The sequence below is a fragment of the Leucopleurus acutus genome (assembly GCF_964270905.1).
Source record: "Leucopleurus acutus genome assembly, chromosome: 5".
In the NCBI taxonomy this organism is placed as follows: domain Eukaryota; kingdom Metazoa; phylum Chordata; class Mammalia; order Artiodactyla; family Delphinidae; genus Leucopleurus; species Leucopleurus acutus.
In genome coordinates, this window is record NC_139147.1 from 68,199,234 (window position 1) to 68,221,921 (window position 22,688).

The 22,688-nt window shown below is 37.5% G+C and overlaps 1 protein-coding gene across 1 annotated transcript in view; it reads right to left on the bottom strand.

Moving 5' to 3' along the window:
- Window positions 1–22,688, bottom strand: part of KPNA1 (karyopherin subunit alpha 1) — a 75,389-nt gene that overhangs the window by 18,952 nt on the left and 33,749 nt on the right. Inside the window, exons 3-9 of the mRNA XM_082839861.1 lie at window positions 16,812–16,919; window positions 13,727–13,826; window positions 11,333–11,427; window positions 4,490–4,621; window positions 3,164–3,252; window positions 2,705–2,804; window positions 1,813–1,976 (exon numbers count right to left, since the gene is read on the bottom strand). Coding sequence (XP_082695987.1) covers window positions 1,813–1,976; window positions 2,705–2,804; window positions 3,164–3,252; window positions 4,490–4,621; window positions 11,333–11,427; window positions 13,727–13,826; window positions 16,812–16,919 — 788 coding nt within the window. The remainder of the gene's footprint in view (window positions 1–1,812; window positions 1,977–2,704; window positions 2,805–3,163; window positions 3,253–4,489; window positions 4,622–11,332; window positions 11,428–13,726; window positions 13,827–16,811; window positions 16,920–22,688) is intronic.

Below are 22,688 nucleotides of genomic sequence, written 5' to 3' on the forward strand. Positions count from 1 at the left end.
TCCAAGATTTCCCTCTTATTCATTAATGCAGGTTTCATTTCCTCTTTACTTGGTCTCTATGGTTGCTGAGATAATGGAAAGAGACAGTAACATTTATACAGCACTTTTTTTAAGTTTTACAAATCACTTAATTTTCACAGGAATAAAAATATATCAACAGTTGAGCTAACTTGAAAATGAAAGCCAGGCCTCATACTTCAAATAGTAGACTCTTTCTACTAAACCTCAGCTGACTTACTGGTCTGAAAAACCCCTCCACAAATCTTTTATATATCTGAAGACAGATATTAAGTCTTGATTTTAGGCTAAGTAAGTTAATATCCTTTAACTTTCCTTAAATATCTTTTTTTTTTTTTTTTTTTTTTTTTTTTTGCGGTACGCGGGCCTCTCACTGTTGTGGCCTCTCGCGTTGCGGAGCACAGGCTCCGGACGTGCAGGCTCAGCGGCCATGGCCCACGGGCCCAGCTGCTCCGTGGCATGTGGGATCCTCCCGGACTGGGGCACGAACCCGCGTCCCCTGCATCAGCAGGCGGACTCCCAACCACTGCGCCACCAGGGAAGCCCTAAATATCTTATTTTCTCTCCCCTTATAATGAGATTGATCACTCTTCTCAAAACTGTGCCAGTTTCTCCACATTTAAGATCCGATGACTAAAAAGAAATGGTTAAAATATTTAGTAATCTAGAGACTAAAGAGTACAAAAGGTTACTCTCCCAGATTCTGAATGATGTACTTCTGAGTCCTCCAGCATTATATTGCTTTTAATTCACAACAGCATTATGCGGCTGATCTGTACCCAGTCTATAACCCCAGAGTTTTTTTTTTTAATATACAGTTTTACATCTTTATTGGAGTATAATTGCTTTACAATGGTGTGTTAGTTTCTGCTTTATAACAAAGTGAATCAGTTATACATATACATATGTTCCCATATCTCTTCCCTCTTGTGTCTCCCTCCCTCCCACCCTCCCTATCCCACCCCTCTAGGTGGTCACACACCGAGATGATCTCCCTGTGCTATGCAGCTGCTTCCCACTAGCTATCTATTTTACGTTTGGTAGTGTATATATATTATGTCCACACCACTCTCTCGCTTAGTCACAGCTTACCCTTCCCCCTCCCCATATCCTCAAGTCCATTCTCTAGTAGGTCTGTGTCTTTATTCCTGTCTTACAACCCCAGAGTTTTATATTCTATATATTATACTATCTAATTCATTCCACATGTCATCTTTGGGGCAATGTTTCCTTGCATCTACTTTGTACTTACTCCAATAAATTTCACATGGCTTTTAATTATACTATTTCCCCATTATGTTATCACTCTTAATTTTTTTCTTTGATACTATTTTCTAAAAATTTGATAAATACAGTCTCAAATTATTTATGCCATCAGTAAATCTTCCACTTCATAAATGAAAGGCATCACAAAGAGATATAGCAAAATAAAATTCAAAGTCTGACACCAGTCTAGGTTAAGCTCTAAATGAGACAAAAAGATGAAAAACGACCATTTTTAGTGTCAGTGTGCCTTCTGCTATCCAGTGGTTGGTCTCAGGTCATTAATCATGAGCTAGAATTACATAGATCAAAGTTTTCCAAATGTTTCTGCTAAAGGGCTGCTTACAGCAGAATGAGAGGTTCTTTATAATCCTCAAAACAATCAAACAGATTTGACATGAGTATAAAAAAGTAACAAAAGACAGTAGCCTAAAGCACAATAAATCAGTATAATGCATTAATATTTGAGTATCAGCAACTAGAAAACTAATATAAGAGACAAAAGAACAGACACACTTTAAGATATCTTACATCAGCAGCTCCACAAGTCTCCTACATACTCCTGCATCAATGACTGCTTGAATTTTATCATTGGGTCCATCTGATAGATATGAGAGGGCCCAGCAGGCATCAGCCAGTACATCAGTGTCACTGACAAACAGCAACCAGGAAAGCACATTCAGACAGGGGGAAACCTATAAAGGGAAGATGATATGATTATGAAATTCAACAGAAAAAAAGCAAGAAATGAGGGGGGAAACTCCAGAAAGCCACCAGGCACACACCTGGTGACTTCTGGTGTGATTAATACTTCTGAAGATGGAGCAGTAAGTGGCCAAGTGACATTACCATCTTTGGGAATGCTGTCAATAACCCTGCAGTTTACTTTGATGAGGTAGTCAGAGCCCAAGGAAAACAATTTCAAAGAGCAAAGTTTAACATATACCAATTCTCAGAGTGAGATTCCTTGTCAAAACACTCTTTGTGGATCAGAGAGGTAAAGGAATTTTCCTAAGTGTTAACGCTAGGAAATTCTGCATTTTAGATACTTTGTTACACACAAAAAATGCCATGTTTTAAGAGTAATTCAGAGCTTTTTAAAGGCAGTGAAAATTTATTTCAAATTCAAACAAAAATAAAAAGACCTATTTTTCTAGAAACAAATTATTCTCTTTCTATTCACATTAATATTGGTTCTTAGACTCTTCCCATTGCAGAGCACAGGCTCCGGACGTGCAGGCTCAGCAGCCATGGCTCATGGGCCCAGCAGCTCCACGGCATGTGGGATCTTCCCGGACTGGGGCACAAACCCGTGTCCCCTGCATCCGCAGGCGGACTCTCAATCACTGCGCCACCAGGGAAGCCCTCTTAGACTCTTTTAACTGTACTTTTTCTGCCAATTTCCCACAAGCGTAATCCTTACCTTTGCAAATTCTGGAGGGGGACTTTTTCCTCTACAGAGATTAGACAAAGCCCATACTGCATTCCGGGTCATGGTCAGGCGGTTTTGCTTTGAAAATAACCTATAAGCATAATGATGCAATGGTAAGTGATATAATGGGCATTAATTCTCTGATGGCATAATATAAATATTTAACCACTTAATGCTATTGATAAACAGATGTCTTCAAACAGCTCTTCTCTACAACAATAAAGCTTAATTAATTCTAACACAAGGAATTCAAAATTTTGTTACTTGAATAAGATAGGATGCCCAAGGAAATGATCTGAACAAGTTAGTAAGAAAATATCTGTAATGAAAAGTAACACTAGGAAATCCAAAATGATTTCCAAAGATGCACTGCTCTCTGAGGAACTTCCCGTATTTTTATTACTCACAAAAAAAAAAAAAAAGAAAAGAAAAAAAGAAAAAGAAACTTACTGCAGCAGAGGGGGAAGAATATTGCAGTCTAAAACATAGTCCCTGCACATGGTACTATCTCCAGCAATGTTGCCAAGAGCCCAGACTGCCTGTGAAAGAATTATTCATTAATGACAGGCTGTAGAGTTTAATTTTCTTATAATTCTTTCAAAAACGATGCCAACATATCACAATAACTCTTTACAAAATTATACAGTAGTTAATCAACATATTATACATGGACATTAACTATTAAAACCCCTAAGTTCACTCAACAGGGAGTCAAATGAAATAGTTGTGGGATTGGTGGAAGAAGATCAATACTATTATATAAGTATACATGTGAATACTCATGGGAGTAAACTTATTAAAAGGAGGTACCAGTTCTTATACATATTCTTTTTTTTTTTTTTGTGGTACACGGGCCTCTCACTGTTGTGGCCTCTCCCGTTGCAGAGCACAGGCTCCGGACGCACAGGCTCAGTAGCCATGGCTCACGGGCCCAGCCGCTCCGCAGCATGTGGGATCCTCCCAGACCAGGGCACAAACCCGCGTCCCCTGCATTGGCAGGCGGACTCTCAACCACTGCGCCACCAGGGAAGCCCCTTAAACATATTCTTAATCTTAGGGGGCCCTACCCTTAAGTAACATTCCATACAGCCACTGGAACATAGCAGAGATCCAAATGGCTTACTCAGCTGATTACAAATGTATTTTAAGCTTGCTTACAAAAGAAAACAGTGAGCCAGGAATTTAAGAGCAACCAAAATGCAGAAAACTTTACTCAACTTTTGGGGATGATGGATATATTAATTATCTTGACTGTTTCATGGATATATACATATGTCAAAACTTATCATATTATACATATTAACCATATGCAGTTTACTGTAGGTTGATTATACCTCAATAAAGCTGTAGAAGAAAGTCATATTCATTTAGTAATGATTTATATTTATGAATTTGACAAACTTTACGGTAATTAAAATTTCATGTTTTCTAAGTGATTTTCTGCACAAAAGTGGCAAAGACTTGCTATGTCAATCAACACTAGAGATTACTATAAGAAAAAACTCAGCAACTGTTTACATGGTCTAAAATGTATATCTATGGGACTTAAAGAATTTCAGGGTTGGAAGGGAAAAATGGTTTTATGTTTCTAGGAGAAATTCTGCCTATATTCACTATGAAATTTTCTATTTTGGTTAAGTTTAGATTTCTAGAACACTCCCTGTGATGAACCATGGATTGTCATATCCAAGTGGTAAAACTGAGATTCTGAATATAAGACTGAAGGGAAAAATTGTATTCTTTGACCTGCTTCTCTTTACTTGTTTCAATTTTTACCTGCTCCTGGACATCTTCAAACTCTGAGCTGAGCAACTCTATGAAGATAGGCACAGCTCCTGCCTGAATCACAATCCGGGTCTGAAGAGAATTTCCTGAAGCAATATTTGTCAGTACCCAAGCTGACTCAAACTATAAAGATAAAAATAATTTCATTATCTTTTTAGAATTTAATAGCTTGTTTACTTATAACAATAAGGTTTTCTGTGCATGAAGAAAAGAATCTGAGATCATTATTTACACATAATCTATCAGGTAAATACTATATTAATTTTAAATGAAGAATTCCTGAGGAAATAACCTTAGCCTAGAGGAATACTCAGGGTGTCTAAAATTTCAGATCAAGGCAGAGCTGACATGAGACCGTAAGAAGAATGAGGGAGTGCTTCATATACTGACATGGAATGATCTCCCAAGACATAAATGGAGGAAAAAGAAAAACAATGTACATTAATATGGTACCATACTGTATTTTCCAAATAAAAAGGAATATATGCATCAATTTACTTATTGCACAGAATATCTCTTGAAGGAGTCACAATAAACTGTAAATACTTGTCACTTACATAGAGAGCTCGATGTGAATGGGAAACAAGTATGGGAAGGATAGGCACTTACAGTAAAGCCTTTATGTACCTTTTGGCCTTAAACCATGTTTATTATCTAATAAAAATAAAATTAAATAATTTCTATAAAATGGGCAGGTGAAATGGCGAAAGAATAAAACTGTAAAATGTGTAAAATACAGGCAGAGTGTAAAATACAGGCAGAGTGAAAAATACAGGCAGAAGACAACTGAAATGATAAGTAGTCCGAAAGGAGTTAACGGGCATACAACTAACAGAAATGGCAACTTCAGAGCATAAGAGCTTCCAATAAATGAGAAGTCTCCAAACCAAGGCACAGAGGTAAGACTTTTTTAAAAAGAGCATTCTTAAAGGTTGATAAACTGGTAAACAGTATGAAGGAAATTATGGCCAACAAAAAATACAGCACGTTATTAGTTCTACACATCTCTACAGTAACTTGGCTCTTTAGCCTAATATGATGAAATCTAAGAATGACCTCTTAAAATCCAAGAATGAACTCTTATATTACAATTCTATTTAGAGTTCTTAATTAAACTTTAGTTTTGTTTCCTTCTGTCTGTCTTCTATTTAATATTCTTTAATGAAGCACATATGGGGAAGAAAAAAAATTCAGTGACATGCCCCTTGAATGAGAAATCAATAAAAAGTCATCAAAAGATGGAGCTGTGACTCCTTTAAGCTTTGGGGTCAATTGAAAGGCAGGTGTCATATGGAAAACTGAATCATCAATCACTTGGGGTACAGGAAAATGAAAGAAATGGGAAGACAATCTGATTAGCCCAGTCCAAAGCTACATGAATGATAGTAAATTTATAGCAGAAGACACTTAAAGAAGGGATATTCAAAGAAACCTAAAATTTGATATACAGAAGTGAAATAAAGTGGTCTGATATCTAGTTAGGACACTGATATTACAGCAGCAGGGAGGCCAGACTAGGAGCACCACAGTCAAACATTTTTTTGCCTGATAACTCTTTGCTATAAGAGAAGTTCAGGAGACTTTTAAACACTGAGTATCATAAAATAAAAACTCATAACACCTCTGTAATTAAATTACTACTCAAACCAATGTACAAACCCTTTTCAGTCTGTCTGAATTGAAACTTGACATTTATACAGTACTTTATACTTTCAAAGCATTATTCACATACTCTCAGGTGTTCCTTACAACAACCCAGAGAAGCCTGGCTTTTCTAGTTTATGAATGAGGAAACTATCAGAAAAAGATCCAATGATCACTAATCATTTGAGTAATGCCAGTCAAAGAGAGCTAGATTACAGCCTCCTAATCTAGTAGGCTTATGGCCCCAACCATAGTTTCCTCTCTGAAACACACCTGTAACACTGACAAGAGTCTTCCAATTGCTTGCAGTTTTGGTATCTAGGGCAAGAAATTTCAAATAATGATATGACAGATTATTTAGGGTTATTATTTATTATTTAGGGTATGCTAAAAGGAAAACACAGTTCACCTAAAATGTAGCTTCTTTTGCTTACTAGGAAAATGAACTATGAACTGGGTACAAAAGCAAACTTTCCTACAAGAAGAAAGGCTCAAAGTTCAACAGAGAGTCATCAGCATCTGAGACCATGTCAAAAAAATGAAAACTTTGAGGAAAAGCAACCTGTGAAGAATGAATAAGATCAGCATACATAGCAATCTATATCAAAGAGAAAAAGGTTTGCAGTGAGATTTTGATGCAAAAGAAATGGTGACAATAAACTGAGTAGATAAAGGATATATTAAAGAGTTATCAATGAGAAGAAATTAGAATAATAATTGCTAACAGAAGTCAAACTGCTGTTTGTCTGATGAGGTTTAGCCCCAAAGGTCTCCCAGAAAAGGAGAGATTTCCAGATGCCACTGAAATGAATAAAATGGAGAAGCAAAACAAAATAGAGTGACAATGATTAGGAGAATGGAGAATAAGTAAATAATAGCCAGAACATGAATGGAAGAAACTCGGAAGTTAGGACTTCTCAGCAAAAGAAGAATGTACCAGAGTTATGTTTATCACTAAGAAGTACATAATGATTATAACCTCTGAATGCAAACAAGATTCAAGGTCTCTCTTGGTAAGAATGGAAATCAGGAAGTAGTTTTGCCATTACCAGGGAAAGAAGTAGATGAATAACTATAACCAGAGGGCCAGTGAAAACTCAAATCATATTCATGGATTAATGAGGCATTAAAACACACACACACACACACACACACACGGCACTGATTACTGTGATGTTTACCTTGTAAAAACTTATCAAGCTCTATTTGTGCAATTTTCTATACCCATGTGTATATGTGTGACATGAGAAGGAGGCGGGAGGAGAGAGAGTGAGAGACAGAAACAGAGAGAGAGGCAGAGAGAAAGAGAGACTGGGAATTCCTCATGAGTATAGACCCCTATTAAAGTCTTCGAAGAAGCAACTTTCAAATGTGTTTAATATGTAAGTATGTTTTAAAAAAACTGGTTGTACTTTGAACTATGTAGTTTCTCTTTCACTGGGTATCGCAGTCTTTATTTTTTTGAGTGGGGTGAACATTTCCGTCTCAGGTCCCAGACTAGATTTTAACATGAAAGAGAGTTGTGAAATGGGAATGTCCAGAGTTGATACCAAAAGCAATTGCATAAAGTTATAACAGAAATGGCCAGAAAAGGTAATTTAAGTAACCATGTAACTCAAGAAAAACTCAGCAACAAGATGAAATGAAAAAAACTTAAGAAATGGTATCACCTGAAGTAGTACCCAAAATTATTATAATCTTTACTCCTCTTTGTTGTTTTAAACTACTATATTCTTAGTGTTCCAAGAATGGCATCATGCAAGGAAACAACCTGTCATGCAGCTGTGATTGCTTACAAATTGTAATTCCACTATTATTTTTCACTGTCCAGAACTTTCTAAATAAGGCTACAACTGAAATCTGAAGGGCACGCTGAAGATTTTGGTATGTTCTCTTTTTCCTTTCTCAATCTCTACCTTCTGGTGCTCAGTTCCTTAAAATAAGGAAAATGAGAATCCAAAACTGAAGTACTTCTGACCTCCTATCAAGTTTCCCACTCCAGGTTGAAGTACGCCTGGTTCCCTTTCTCCATTTGGATCAGGACTCTGTTGCTGGCCACTTTGCCGGTTCCACTCTGGTTCCTAGCAAATGCCAGGCTCACCTGGAGAGCAAGTGAAAAGAGAGGCTCACATCAGAAAAATAAATCCAGATATCAAACTCTGCAGAGAACAGTGCCTGAGTCATCTGAGCAACCTTTTAAGATAGGTAGAGGGATCAATGAAGATGGGGAAAAAACATAGGAAGATGAAGGCTTAACTGCAGTTTACCACATTAAGCTTTTAGTGTGGACAAGAAAGGTAGAAATGGGAAAACTAAACCAATTTAATTCAAATTTACAACTTTAAGAGGAGTATCTGTTTAATGACTGGAACTAGGAAGCAATTTACTTATTTCTAGCTATTTTTATAAGCTTCTATAAGAAGGTTTGGGAATACACCATCTCAGCACTGCAAAGGACAGTACAAAGATGTTGGACCTGGACTCAAAAAAAACAAACCAACTGGGCCCAGGGAATACACCATAAGGCAGACCAATCTCATGTCAAGGCTCTCATGTATGGCTGAGGCCTACATGTCACTGTGTTTGAGAATGCTGTTAGTTAAACGGCAGAGTCGGCTTCCAAAGTCCTAGATTCCACCCATATTCATCTCATTTGAGGGCAAGTGAGTATCTAGGTAGCACTGCCAAAAGCAGGCATTTTTATCTCCCTGGTTTGCAGTATCCCACTGATAAGGAAAGCCAGAAAGAAAGCGAAGAAGCCCTTCACTAGGATTCACAGTTCTTTATGTATGGAATGAAGGGAATAAGTTTGTCCAGTGATTTATTATTGAGTTTAGCTATCATGACTACATATTATTACTCTCTTTCTAGGAGAGAAATGGCAAACACCCCATTCCAAAGACACACTATTCAAATTTCTAATAAGCAGGTAGGAATATCATGGATAACTCACATCCTAGCGCTCTCCAAGAAGACAGAGGAAGGAATACCCTCCAAGCTTCCCAGAGCACGTCTAATTATTTAACAATGAAGTCTCCTGGCTCTAAGGTCTCCATCAATATATTTGCTCCTCCTGCTTCTGGGGTAGTCAAGGGTACCCATTAGTCACACTGCAGAAAGAACACCATATTGTGCTTAAATGCACACAGAAGAAAAGCTGGGGATGATGACCTTTATATAATAAACAGGTTCATTATCTCTAGAGTCTTTGGATCGCTAAGGTGAAAATCACGAGGTGGTCACTTCCAGAGGAATCATTTCTCAATCTTTCAGCCTAATTATTAGTTAGGCTGCACAAGGGTGGAATCTGAGAATTCTGATAGAAGCAAATTAGAGATTTCTGAAGGCTTTCATCTTCAGATGTGTTAAGATACAAACTCTAGGATTACAAAATCAAAAATGATGTAGAATTTACAAGTGTTAGCCAGGAGAGGGCACTGCCTGAGAGAATATACTGTGCTCTTTAGGGAATACTGGAGAAGGTGGGGATGGGGAAAGACCAAATTCTCTGACATTTTTCTTTTTAGGACTAGAAAGTTATACCATCTTCCTTTAACACATTAAGGAACTGGACCTCTGCAACCACCTACTAAAAACTGCTAAGTCCAGACGTAAATTTAATCTCTCTGAATTACTCTCATTGTCAGAGACAGGATAGAAACATACTTCCACATGAACAAAATGATAAATTTTCCCTACCTCCCTCTTCCTATAAAGCTTTTCAAATGATAAACTGCAGTAAGGCTCTTCATTTGGTCCCTCTGGTTCTCTTGACAGGTTGCTTAAGGGGCTCAGGCTCTGTTCTCTGCAGTCTTGGTTGTCTGGATTTCCTTTTTTTCTGAGAAAAGTCCTCTTTCTTTGCTCTCTAGGTGAACCTGATTATTTTCCAGGTGTCTGGTGATCCTGGCCTTAGATGGGGACCAGAATTACAATCCAGGAAGCAGCCAACAAAACAGAATCTTAATTCAAATGAACTTGGGGATTAGTAAATGTCAAACTGGAGAAGAAAAACTGATGGGACACTGAAGTACTCTACCTTTTCTGGACTTCCTGTTTTTCCTCTGGAAGGAACTCATCACCGCAACAAAGAGAGTAAAAGAGAGAGAAGGATGGGATGGGAGGAAAGGAGAGAAAATATCAAGACAAAGCATCAAGTCTTATGAATTATCAATAATGCTCTGGACAGTAAGGAACCTGGGGAGAAGAGCTGTTACTTATACTTATAAAGATGCCCCAGTCCTTATTACACCCTTAGAGTAAGGCAAAGGTAAACATGGCGGTGAAAGTTATCTTTATGATTAACTTGTTATTAGCAAATATTTACTTGGAAAAATAACCCCATTTTGTAATCTATGTAGGACCTAACCAATCTTTATAGTTACAGAATCTTTCTAAAGGGCCTGAGCCACTCAGATTAGATCCTACAAGTGAGAATTTAGGAATCACAGGTATTTGTTAAAGAATAACTCAGAAATTGATTCAGTTGGTTACTCCAAGGAAGTCTAGCTACTGAATTACTTAATTACTAGTTTACTTAAGATCCAACTTTATTCAGGAACAATATAGTATTTTTAAATTTCTAGATAACTCCCAAGATGAGAGTCAGTTGATAGTTGGTTCTTTTTGCTGTAAAAATTATCTAATCCAGAAGCTGTAGAATTTTCTCTTGGAACCCCTATACAACAGTACTAATACAGTAAACTAACATAGGAGAAAGCACACACATTCCCAACAAGGCTACGTCCTTGTCAGCTCTTTTCGGGTGGGGCCGGGGGTGCAGGGGAAGGATTAATTAGTACCAGGTTTGGGGATCAGTGAGTCTCTGATCTAGCCCATGTTACACAGCCCTGAGAAACCCAACAAGTACAATCTAAAAATCCTTCAGAACCAAATTTTACATAGTCCACACTTAGGTCCTTATAATGGCTCCTCTACTGCAAACAATTCCCTACCAGGTAAGTATGATCCATAGTCATCATAAAATAAAAAGTAACAAGAATTTTAAAGAGTAAAACCAAGAGCCTGGATGTTAACAAAGCTATCAAAGCAGCTTGCAAGGTGGTTGTCAGGAACATCAGTATCAAAAAACTAACCCTTCATATAGATTAAAATAAGTAACAAATCTGAATACAAAATGTAACTCTGTAAAGGGAATTAAGATATGAGGCAAGAAATAAAAATGGTCCGCACCTGCAATGTACAATTCTCTTTTCGTTTGAGGAACTCCACAAACCTGGCCACTACTCCTGGTGTGCTGATGACTTCATCAATAGGAGGATTAGGTTCTGTCTCCCCATAAAAATAAAAGGAAAGAAGAAAAATAATCCTTTGATTTCAAGGCAAGGACTTTATAAAGCTCAAACTTACTTCATAATATCCCTTCCTCCATTTTTAGCATCTCTTTCATATTGTAAATCCAAAACAGAAAAAAAAATGTAAAACTGAGTTCAGTCACTTTGAGACTAGGGTAGCTTAAAAGGTTTCATAATAAGGGAAGCCTTAACATGGAAATATGATGGGCAGAATTCTTAAAATTACTGCCTCTACTATTTTAGAAAACTTAGAAAGTATGGGGAAAAACATCAAAAGACAACCACTGTTATTATTTTGGTATACTTCCTTCTAACCCTTTTTCTGTGTATGGGTTTTAAGTCTCTCTTTTTTATTTAACATAAATTGTCCGAAGAAACTGGATTAGGAGATTCTGTGCTTGCAGGATCTAATTTTACTGCTGTAGTGATAAGCAGGAGTCAGCAGAAATTCACTAAGAATGACTTGCCAAATTAATCTTTTTCATTTATGACAATAGAGTATCTTATAAATAAAATCATTCAATAGAAACTTGTTGGACAAATAGATTAGAAATGTCCTAAACGATTAGCATTGTAATTTCAGCAAGACATTTGACAAAGTTTTTGATGACATTCATGTAGCTACGCAAGAAAAATGGCAGCTGGATTACAGGACTACTAGGGACTCTTAGCTAAGTCAATGGCCTGTACTGGGAAGGGATGACTAATGGTTCAATGTTAATTTGCAGCAAGCTCTAATGACATGTTCTTTGCCTGGTTCAACATTTTTATCAACCATTCGTATAAACACAACAAATAAATTTGATGATGACAATAAAAATGAAGTAGTTAACGTGCTAGATTACAGAAACAACATATAGAAAGAATAACAATAAGCCTAAAATGGCAATAAAACAACAGGGATAAAGCAAAATTCAGCTTTTAGATTTTTTTTAAAGCAATTTTTAAAAATCCACATGACTTCACAGACGAAACCTCAAAACAGTTCATAAAGAAAAGTACTAGGGGGCTTCCCTGGTGGCGCAGCGGTTGAGAGTCCGCCTGCCCATGCAGGGGACGCGGGTTCGTGCCCCGGTCCGGGAAGATCCCACGTGCCGCGGAGCGGTTGGGCCCGTGGGCCATGGCCGCTGAGCCTGCGTGTCCGGAGCCTGTGCTCCGCAACGGGAGAGGCCACAACAGTGAGAGGCCCGCATACCGCAAAAAAAAAAAAAAAAAAGAAAGAAAAGTACTAGGGAGTATAGATCGCTGAAAATGCAATGAAACATTACTATGCCATGACTACCAAAATAAACCAAAATAAATGATGCTAGCCTGGAGTACATTATTGGAATGTATAGTTTCAGGACAATGAAGGCAATCTCCCACCACACCTTAGAGTAATAAGAATGCATCTGGAGTACTGTATTCTAATTATCACATTTTAAGAGGAATGGCTGGCAAACTAGAATACATGCAGGAAAGTAGCAGAGTGTTGAAAGACCTTGGAAAACCACATTATCTGAGAAACCCATCTCAGCATGCTGAAAAGAGATAAGACATTTTTAGAAGGGTGGGGACGGTAATATGATAATGGCCTTCAGCTATTTTTAACAGGTTGTCATCCAAAAAGCAATTATTTTTTGCTCTGGTAGTAGGTTTTCTTTCCAGTTAACCTCAAGGGATATATTAATTTATCACTGATGACTCCAAACAACCATAACTTATTATGCGGGGGAGGGGGTGGTTAACTGTTTTAATGCTGATTTACTATCAACATTTTAATATGGCTCAGAGTTCCAGAGTTCTCACTTGCCCAGATAACAAGAAGTATCATATCCCATTCTACCCTAATTATACACACACGCACACCAAAAAGGTTGTTATCCTGTCTACCAATAAATCCATACTTAAATTTCAGCGATAAACTGCTAACATTAGAATCAACAATCACTACTCTTTCAAGTGATATTTTAAGTTTTTCTTAAAAAAGAGTGGAATTTCTCAATTTGAATTAACATGAAATACTGCTACTGTTCTTATCACTTTAAGATCTTTTATAAGATACCTCAGAAATGAAAATAATGCTGCCTTCTGGTCCTGGTAAGATCACACAAATAAAAAAGGAAATTCAAAAATTAGCCATGGCTCATAATATACCTATGTCTGTATGTGTCCTTTTATTCTGTTGATAGAGATACTCCAAAGCAAGTTATCTGTAGTGTGAAAAACAGATTATGGGAAAGTAATACTTTGTAAATAAATGAAAAATATACTTAACATATTCAGAACTCACCTTTTGAAAGCAGTTTTCTGAATTTCTGTGTTGCTGAAAGTTGTTGCTCTGGGCTATTGGAAAATATCATTTCAATCATGTCAGAAGTAATAACACCACCCTGGAATCACAAACAAAAAACAAATATAATAAAATTTTAACTTAAATTCAAAGGAAAACAAAGAGTACAAATTGCGGCCAAGTTACTGAGTTAATTATATTTATCTACAAGAGTTACACAACGGTAGGATAATCTTTGCATATATAAATGTATGAGATGATTAATAATGTGATGAAGCCAAAAATCTTTGTCTATCATTAAAAAGCTCACAACCGTGAGAAAGTAATGTTAGTAGTAAACACTAAGACAAGGTGTTTATTATTCTTCCTCTCCTGCTCATCACATGGCTGGCTGCTCCTTGTCATTCAGATTAAATGTTAAATTATAAAAGAAGGCTTTTCCTGACCTTCAAATCTAAAGCAGCTACTCTATCTCTGTGATCACATCACTCTTATTTTAATCCTACGCCCAGCCCTTTTCAGTTATCAGTTATTCTTCTTAGTTATCTGTTTATTGCTTAGGTTCCCCCAGTATACTGTAACCTCCATAAAAGCAAAACACCCTGTCTATCTTACCACTACATCCCTGATGGGTGGCATACTTTAGACGTTCAACAAATATTTACTGAATGAGTATAGAGTAGTCTTATATAAATCACAGATTCTAGCCACTGTCAAATTCAACAGCTGACTCTTAAATTTATTTAAAATTTCTATTTTCTTGCCTTATTAAAACTTTTCAGTTTCCCACTAGTTTCTTGCTTTACTAGCACTTTCCCATTTCCCACTACAAGCCATCCTCAGCATTAGTGGTTAAACTTTCTTCTCAGGATCATTTGTCACAATGAAATAAAGTTCTTATCATTTCATGAAGGGTAACAGTCAACAAGATAAACTGTGAAGAAAGCTGCACTGAGTTGTACATGCAAGGTGGTTGGTAAGCAATACCTAACACTTAAGAATAACCCATGGGGAGAATGAAGCATTCTGCTCTTACAAGTCGGAAAAGTAACTACTTTGAAACTTATAAGTCTGATTCCTGAATAAGCAAAAGTACCTGTATGATTTTGCTATGATTATATTTCCACATATATCTTTGTTTTCTTCTCTCTCTTATCCCCTTATCATATAACATAAGATGTATTGACTTTACATTCATAGTATTTAAATATTGTTAACTTCACATCAGAGTATTTAAGTTACAGGATATCCAAGAGAGAAGTAAATATCACCCAAGGACTTTTCCCCTTCTGGGGAAAAGGTTAGTGCATTTTCAGGTGCATGCAGGATAGCTGTATCATGTTACAAGGAGGTATGACCTTGTCATTGTCTTTATCTGAGACTCAGTATGGTTTAAGGAGTTGGGTATGGATGCCACAATGACAAGGAATACACTGGGACAGTTAATTTTATGTGTCAACTTGGTTAGGTTATGGTACCCAGTTGTTTGGACAAACACCAATCTAGATGTTACTGTGAAAGTACTTTTTAGGTGTGATTAACATTTAAATCAGTACACCCGAGTAAAGCACATTATCCTCCAAAATATGGGTAGGCTTCATTCAATCAGTTGAAGAGCAAAGACTGAAGTTTCTTGAAGAAGGAAATCAACCTCAAAACTACAATATCGGGACTTCCCTGGTGGTCCAATGGTTAAGAATCCACCTTCCAATGCAGGGAATGCAGATTCAATCCCTGGTCGGGGAACTAAGATCCCAAATGCTGCGGGGCAACTAAGCCTGCATGCCACAACGAGAGAAGCCCGCACACTACAGCGAAGAAGAACCTGCATGCCACAACAAAGACCCAGCGTGGCAAAAAAAAACCCAAAAAACCTATAATATCAACTCTTACCTGAATTTCCAACCTCCTGGCTTACCCTACATATTTCAGACTTAACAGCTCCAACAATTGCATGAGCCAATTCCTTAAAATCAAACAACTGGTGGATCAATCTATCTCTCTCTTCCTCTCCCCCCACCCCCAAATTGGTTCTGTTTCCTCTGTAGAACCCTGAGTAATACAGTCCACAAAATACTTCATAATCATTTAACGTCCACTTTAAAAAAAAAAGAGAGAGAGAGAGAACTCTTCAACTTCCTGAAGAGCCTAGAAGAGTTCACAAAATAATAGTGTTGGCAATAACGTCTACATAGATTCCAAAGCAATTTAAACTGCTCTAATTCCAAAAGAAAGCTCGTCCATAAAAACTGGATATCTATGAAGTAAAAAAAGAGAAAAAAATCTATAAAATACTGTGAATATGCTACTATTTGCCAAAAAAAAGAGAGGGGTTTTTCTCAAAAGGAATAATAAGAATCTACTAACAGTGGTTGCCAGTGGGGAAAGAAACTGGGTGACTAAGGCAGCAGAAAAAGATTTTTCTTTTTTTGAAAACCATGTATATATATGATCTATTAAAACATATACAATTGATCAAAATAAACTGGAAATCTAGACAGGTGTGATCCATATAAATAAAGCATAATTTTTATCTGTTTATGCAACCTCAAGAAAGTTACAAAATGGGTTACAATAGAAAATTCTTGTGATGTGGAATCAGTTTTTAAAATCATATGAATATGTCCAATTTTGTACTTGGAATGAGTAACAAATTGGGATTTCCTTTAAAGTATTGCTTATTATCAACTTTTAAGGAATAATTTTATAATTATCCTTTTAAGTTTTAATAGCTGAATTGATCTCATAATTAGTTAATTCTGTTTAACTGCATGTTATTCAAAATATAATAAACATTTTATGAACCACGAGTTTACAGATATAGTTTCCTTTTAAAACTGAAATGCCAAGTACTTTTCGTAGCCATCTAACCTTTTTTTTTGTTTGGCTGCACCACACAACTTGCAGGCTCTCAGTTCCCCAGCCAGGGATTGAACATGGGCCACTGCAGTGAAAGCCCAGAATCCTCATCACTAGGCCACCAGGGAACTCCCCTAACCTTTTTATTTTAAACTCCAAAAAAGATCTAACCTCATATCTTCATCAGAAAAAGAGTAAAAAGAGGTTCTTTCATTATCCCACTTACTGGTGCCATCTCCATGTTATTAATCTGAGCCTCATGGAAGCCTCCATCTGACATAACTTCTTCTTCTGTTTCTTCTTCTGCTGTAGCAACATTTCTTCGCTTGAATAACTGAAAAATAAAAGTCTGTTACTAAAATAATTCTAACACAAGGTAGTTCAACATCCAAACACTAGGCACCCCACTTTTAAAAAGGCAATAAAGATGGAGCTTTTTGAAAATCATTTTTAAAATTCTAACATTTGTGCCACCTTCAACCCTTCCTGATGAGGAACTATTTCAGAATTCTCCAGTCTTATAATCTAATGCAATTAAGTATCACAACATACTATCACCAACCCCTGATGAGGTAAAACTTACTAAGAGAGGCCTGACACTACATGACATATAAAAAAAACACATAAGGTTGAAAAAGGAGCTGAGGCATGCTTGGTCATTTCCCTCTTCACTATTGAAGTAGGTGATAGGATAGTCTTACCAATACATCAGGGGAAATGGGATAAAAATGTTGTTAGAATGACTTAATACCTCCCTCGTAACCCTAAAGGACAGTGGATCAAGGCTTCCTGACCTTCCCAACCTGTCCACAACCAATGATGACAAATGACCTCTGCTTGAACACTACTTTTAAAGCACCCATTAATTTGTGCAGGCAAAGGAGAATAGTTCTCGCTAATGGTAACTCACTAAGATGCCTTCCGTTACATCCTAGGCAGTACACTTATTCATTAAGCCATGACAGAGTAATAATAACTTATCCTCTCACCCTATATGACTAAAAAAAGCAGACGAAATCCCTAAAATCATAGGTTTCAGACATCGGACAACAGACAACAGAGGCAGTGATCCTTCAGAAGAAAAGAAACAAGGTTAGTCCTACAATTGCCTGGATGGAGTTTCCAGCCTGCAGCACAGGTAGGGTGAACCTAAACAGGGTCTAGAAGCCCCCTCAAGTGAGGAGACAGCATTCAGAACTGATGAGGCCAAGACACCTAGAATCTGCAAGGCAGAGTACTGAAGACAAGTGATCAACACAGAACTCCAAAAATCTGTGAAAGGTTCCCCTTAAGTCTTTACTGGCTTAGTACTAACAAGCACAGGTGTGTGATGAAAAGGTCCAAAGCTGGAAAAGAAACTGCCTTCAAGGAGCATGCAGAACAATTCTGAAGGTCACACAGGTCAAGCAATCATTCATGTTTCACCTAGCTGTTAATTGAAAAGACCTCCCAATATATGGGGCACTAAGGAGAATACTCAGAAGGGTATTGACTCAGTAGTGAGATAAATTAGTCCCAGATTAAAGACTGTTCTGGTCCAGCCCAATGAAACATAAAAGCAAACTGGTTTCAAGTAACTTAACTACATCCAATGATAAATTCAGAATTACACATATTAAAAGAATACAAAAAACTCCGACAAAGGAGGTAAAATTTACAACGCTCGGCATTCAATCAATAACTAATAAGCATGCAAAAGAAGTAAGAAAAGACCACCCACGAGGAAAAGAAAAAGCAATCATATCAATCAAAATCACCTATAAACGGAACATGGAAGAACTGGACAAGGAATTAAAATAGCTGTTATAAATATATTTCATGTATTCAAAAGTAGAAGAAAGTATAACCATGAGAAGGAGATAGGAATACATGAAAAAAAAAGGCAAATCAAACACCTAGATATAAAAAGTACAATTTTTCAAATGAAAAGTATGCTGGAGGTGATTAACATCAGACTAGATATTGTAGAAGAAAAGATTAGTGAATTTAAGGCCATCACAAAATAAAAGGGATGGAAAAAAGGCTGAGAAAATATGTACAAAACATAAGTCAGCTGTGGGACATCAAGTGGCCTACTACACACATGCATTGGAGCCCCAAGGATGGGGGTAGGGAAATGTATTTTGAAAATTAATGGTCAAAACTTTTCCAAATCTGTGAAAAATACAAACCACAAATCCAAAATCTCAAAGAACTCCAGGAAGAAATATGAAGAAAACATGATAGGACATTATATCAATGTTTAAAATCAGGAATAAAAAGATAAAATAAAAGATAAAGCAGCCAAAGGAAAAAAGACATCTTACATGCATGCAGGGAAACCAAAGGTAAGACTGACAGCAGACTTGCTGCTGGAAACAATGCAAACCAGAGAGTGTGGATCAAACACAGTTAAAGTATCACAAGTGACCGCTGGGATAGCCACTATAGAAGTTCCTCAAAAAACGAAAAAAGAATGAAATTCTGCCATTTGCAACAACATGGATGGACCTAAAGAGTACTATGCTCAGTGAAAGAAGTCAGACAGAAAAAGACAACAACAGATACTCTGTGTTATCACTTACATGTGAAATCTAAAACATAAAACAAACAATTGTAGATAACAAAGGAGAAACAGACTCACAGATATAGAGAACAAACTAGTGTTTATCAATAGGCAGATGGAAGGGGAGAGGGATGAGATAGGGGTATGGGATTAAGAGACACAAACTATCAATAGTATGTATAAAATAAATAAGCAACAAGGATATATTGTACAGTACAGGGAAACATAGCCATCATTTTATAATAACTTTAAATGGAGTATAATCTATAAAAATATTGAATCACTATGTTGTACACCTGAAACTAATATAATACTGTAAATCAACCACAGTACTATTATAAAAAAAAAGAAATCCAAAAAAAAAGGGGAGGGTCTTCCCTGGTGGCGCAGTGGTTGAGAGTCCGCCTGCCGATGCAGGGGACATGGGTTCGTGCCCCGGTCCGGGAAGATCCCACATGCCACAGAGCGGCTGGGCCCATGAGCCATGGCCGCTGAGCCTGTGCATCCGGAGCCTGTGCTACGCAACGGGAGAGGCCACAACAGTGAGAGGCCTGCGTACCGCAAAAAAAAAAAAGGGGGGAGAGAAACTGTTAAAAATGGAAGTAAAATACTTTTTTCAGCAATGCAAAAGAATTCATCACCAACAGACCAGCTCTGTGAGGAACTGTTAAAGGATGTTCTTCAGACATAAGGAAAATGATACCAGATGAAATACAGATCTAAAAAAAGAATGACAAACACCCAGGAATTCCCTGGCAATCCAGCGGTTGGGACTCTGTGTTTTCACTGCTGAGGGCATGGGTTCAATCCCTGGTCGGGGAACTAAGATCCCAAAAGCCGCAAGGCACAGCCTAAAAAATAAAGTTTAAAAGAAAGAAAAAAAGAAAAGAAATGACAAACACCAGAAATCATTAAAAGGTAGTGAAATTGGACTTCCCTGGTGGCACAGTGGTTAAGAATCCACCCGTCAACGCAGGGGACACAGGTTTGAGCCCTGGTCCGGGAAGATCCCACATGAGCAACTAAGCCCATGCGCCACAACTACTGAGCCTGCGCTCTAGAGCCCATGAGCCACAACTACTGAGCCTGCATGCCACAACTACTGAAGTCTGTGCGCCTAGAGCCTGTGCTCCTCAACAAGAGAAGCCACTGCAGTGAGAAGCCCACACATGGCAATGAAGAGCAGTCCCCGCTCGCCGCAACTAGAGAAAGCCCGCGTGCAGCAACAAAGACCTAATGCTGCCAAAAATAAATAAATAAATAAATTCTATAAAACATTCAAAATAAAGATTAAAAAAGAAGAAGCCAGACAAACAAGAATGCACATTGTATAATTTCATTTATGCAAACTAACGAAACAGTGGTGACAGAAACAGATCAGAAGTGGCTTGGAGATAGGATGAGAGGGGTAGAGAAAAGGTACCATAAAGGTGTACCAGAAAAGTCTGGGGAGATAAACATATTCACTATCTTAATTATGGTGATAGTTTCACAGATATATATATACACATGTTCAAACTCATCAAATTGTGCACTTTATTGTATGTCAACTACATTGACATATATCAATGCCATATTGACACTGTCAATAATGTATGACATATTGTATACCACAAAGATTTTTTTTTTAGTTAGAAAAGAGTAATAGCTGAAATAAATTTAAATACTTCTATTATGTTAAACACTATGAGTTTCTAATAATTTTTTAATTATTTATTTATTTTTAGGTGCGCCAAGGGCATGTCATGCGGGATTTTAGTTCCCTGACCAGGGATTGAACCCATGTCCCCTACAGTGGAAGCATGGCATCTTAATCACTGGACCACCAGGGAAGTCCCCTGATAATGTCTTAATACACACTCACCCTTTACTGCTCCCCTTGGAGGATGCTAAGGAACCAACTCATTATTTTGAAAACAAAGGGAGAGAATCAAGTATTTCTCTTTCCTATATGATTAGTAATTCAGGAAAACAAAAAACTTGTTGAGGAAAAGCTCCTCTTTAGAGTGACCTGCTAGTTAATAAAAGCAGAAGGAATGATAAAATGATCACTGCAACTCCTGGTAAAGTAATGGATCTAGGCAATGACCATCAAAGGTTACTAAGCTTGAGGTGAAAAACTGATGGGTGTTGACTAGAGGCTTGATATTAAGGAACTGTTAACTTTTTAAGGTATGATAACACAGGCATGACTTGGAGATATCGCAGGTTGAGTTCCAGACCACCACAATGAAGTGAGTCACACGAATTTTTTGGTTTCCCAGTGCATGTAAAAGTTATGTTTACACTATACTGCAGTATATTATAGGAAGTGCCCAAAAACATTATGCCTAAAAAATACAATGTATATCTTAATGTAAAAATACTTTATTGCTGGGGCTTCCCTGGCAGTCCAGTGGTTAAGACTCTGTGCTTCCAATGCACGGGGCACGGGTTCGGTCCCTGGTCAGGGGAACTAAAAGATCCTGCGTGCTGCGCAGTGCGGCCGAAATAAAACAAAACAAAACAAAACTTTATTGCAAAAAAATGTTAACCATCACGTGAGCCTTCAGCGAGTCATAATCTTTTTCCAATATCAAAAAAAAGTAACATCACTGATTACAGATCACCATAACAAATACAATTATAATGAAAAACTTTGAAACGTGAGAACTACCAAAACGTGACATAGAGGTACGAACTGAGCGACTGCTATTAGAAAAATGATGCCAACACACTTGATGCAGGGCTGCCACAAACTTTCAATTTATTAAACACATACACACACACAATATCTGTGAAGCATGATAAAGCAAAGTGCAATAAAACAAGGTATGCCTGTACTACTCTGGTAAGCCTTTATCTTTCAGAGATACATACTGAAGTATTTATAAATGAAATAATTTGATGTCTGGGATTTACTTCAAAGTAATTCAGGGCATTATTTAATTTCTGTCTAAAGCAGCGGTCCCCAACCTTTTTGGCACCAGGGACCGAAGACAATTTTTCCACGGACTGGGGCGGGGGGACAATGGTTCAGGTGGTAATGCAAGCAACGGGGAGCGGTAGGGAGTGGCAGATGAAGCTTCGCTCGCTCGCTCACTCGCTCACTCGCCCACCACTCACCTCCTGTGTGGCCTGGTTCCTAACAGGCCACAGACCAGTATCAGTCTGCAGCCCAGGGGTTGGGGACCCCTGGTCTAAAGGACACCCTCCAACATTGCTTGTAGTACAGATCTGGTGGTGATGAATTTTTTCAGTTTTTGTATGCCTGAACACAGCTTTGTTTCACCATAGTTTTTGAAAAATATTTTTGCCAGCTACAGAATTTAAAGTTGACAGTTTCTTTCTTTGAGTAATTTAAAGATGTTTTTCTGCTGTCTTCTGGCTTGCATTATACACTATTAATGAGAAATCTGATGTCAACTTTATCTTTGTTCTTCTTTATATAACACGACTGTTTTCTCTGGATGTTCTTAAGACTTTCTCTTTATGACTGGTTATAAATAGTTTGGCTATACCATGCCACAGTGTAGTTTTCTTCATGTCTTTCGTGGCTGGAATTCACTGAGTTTCTTG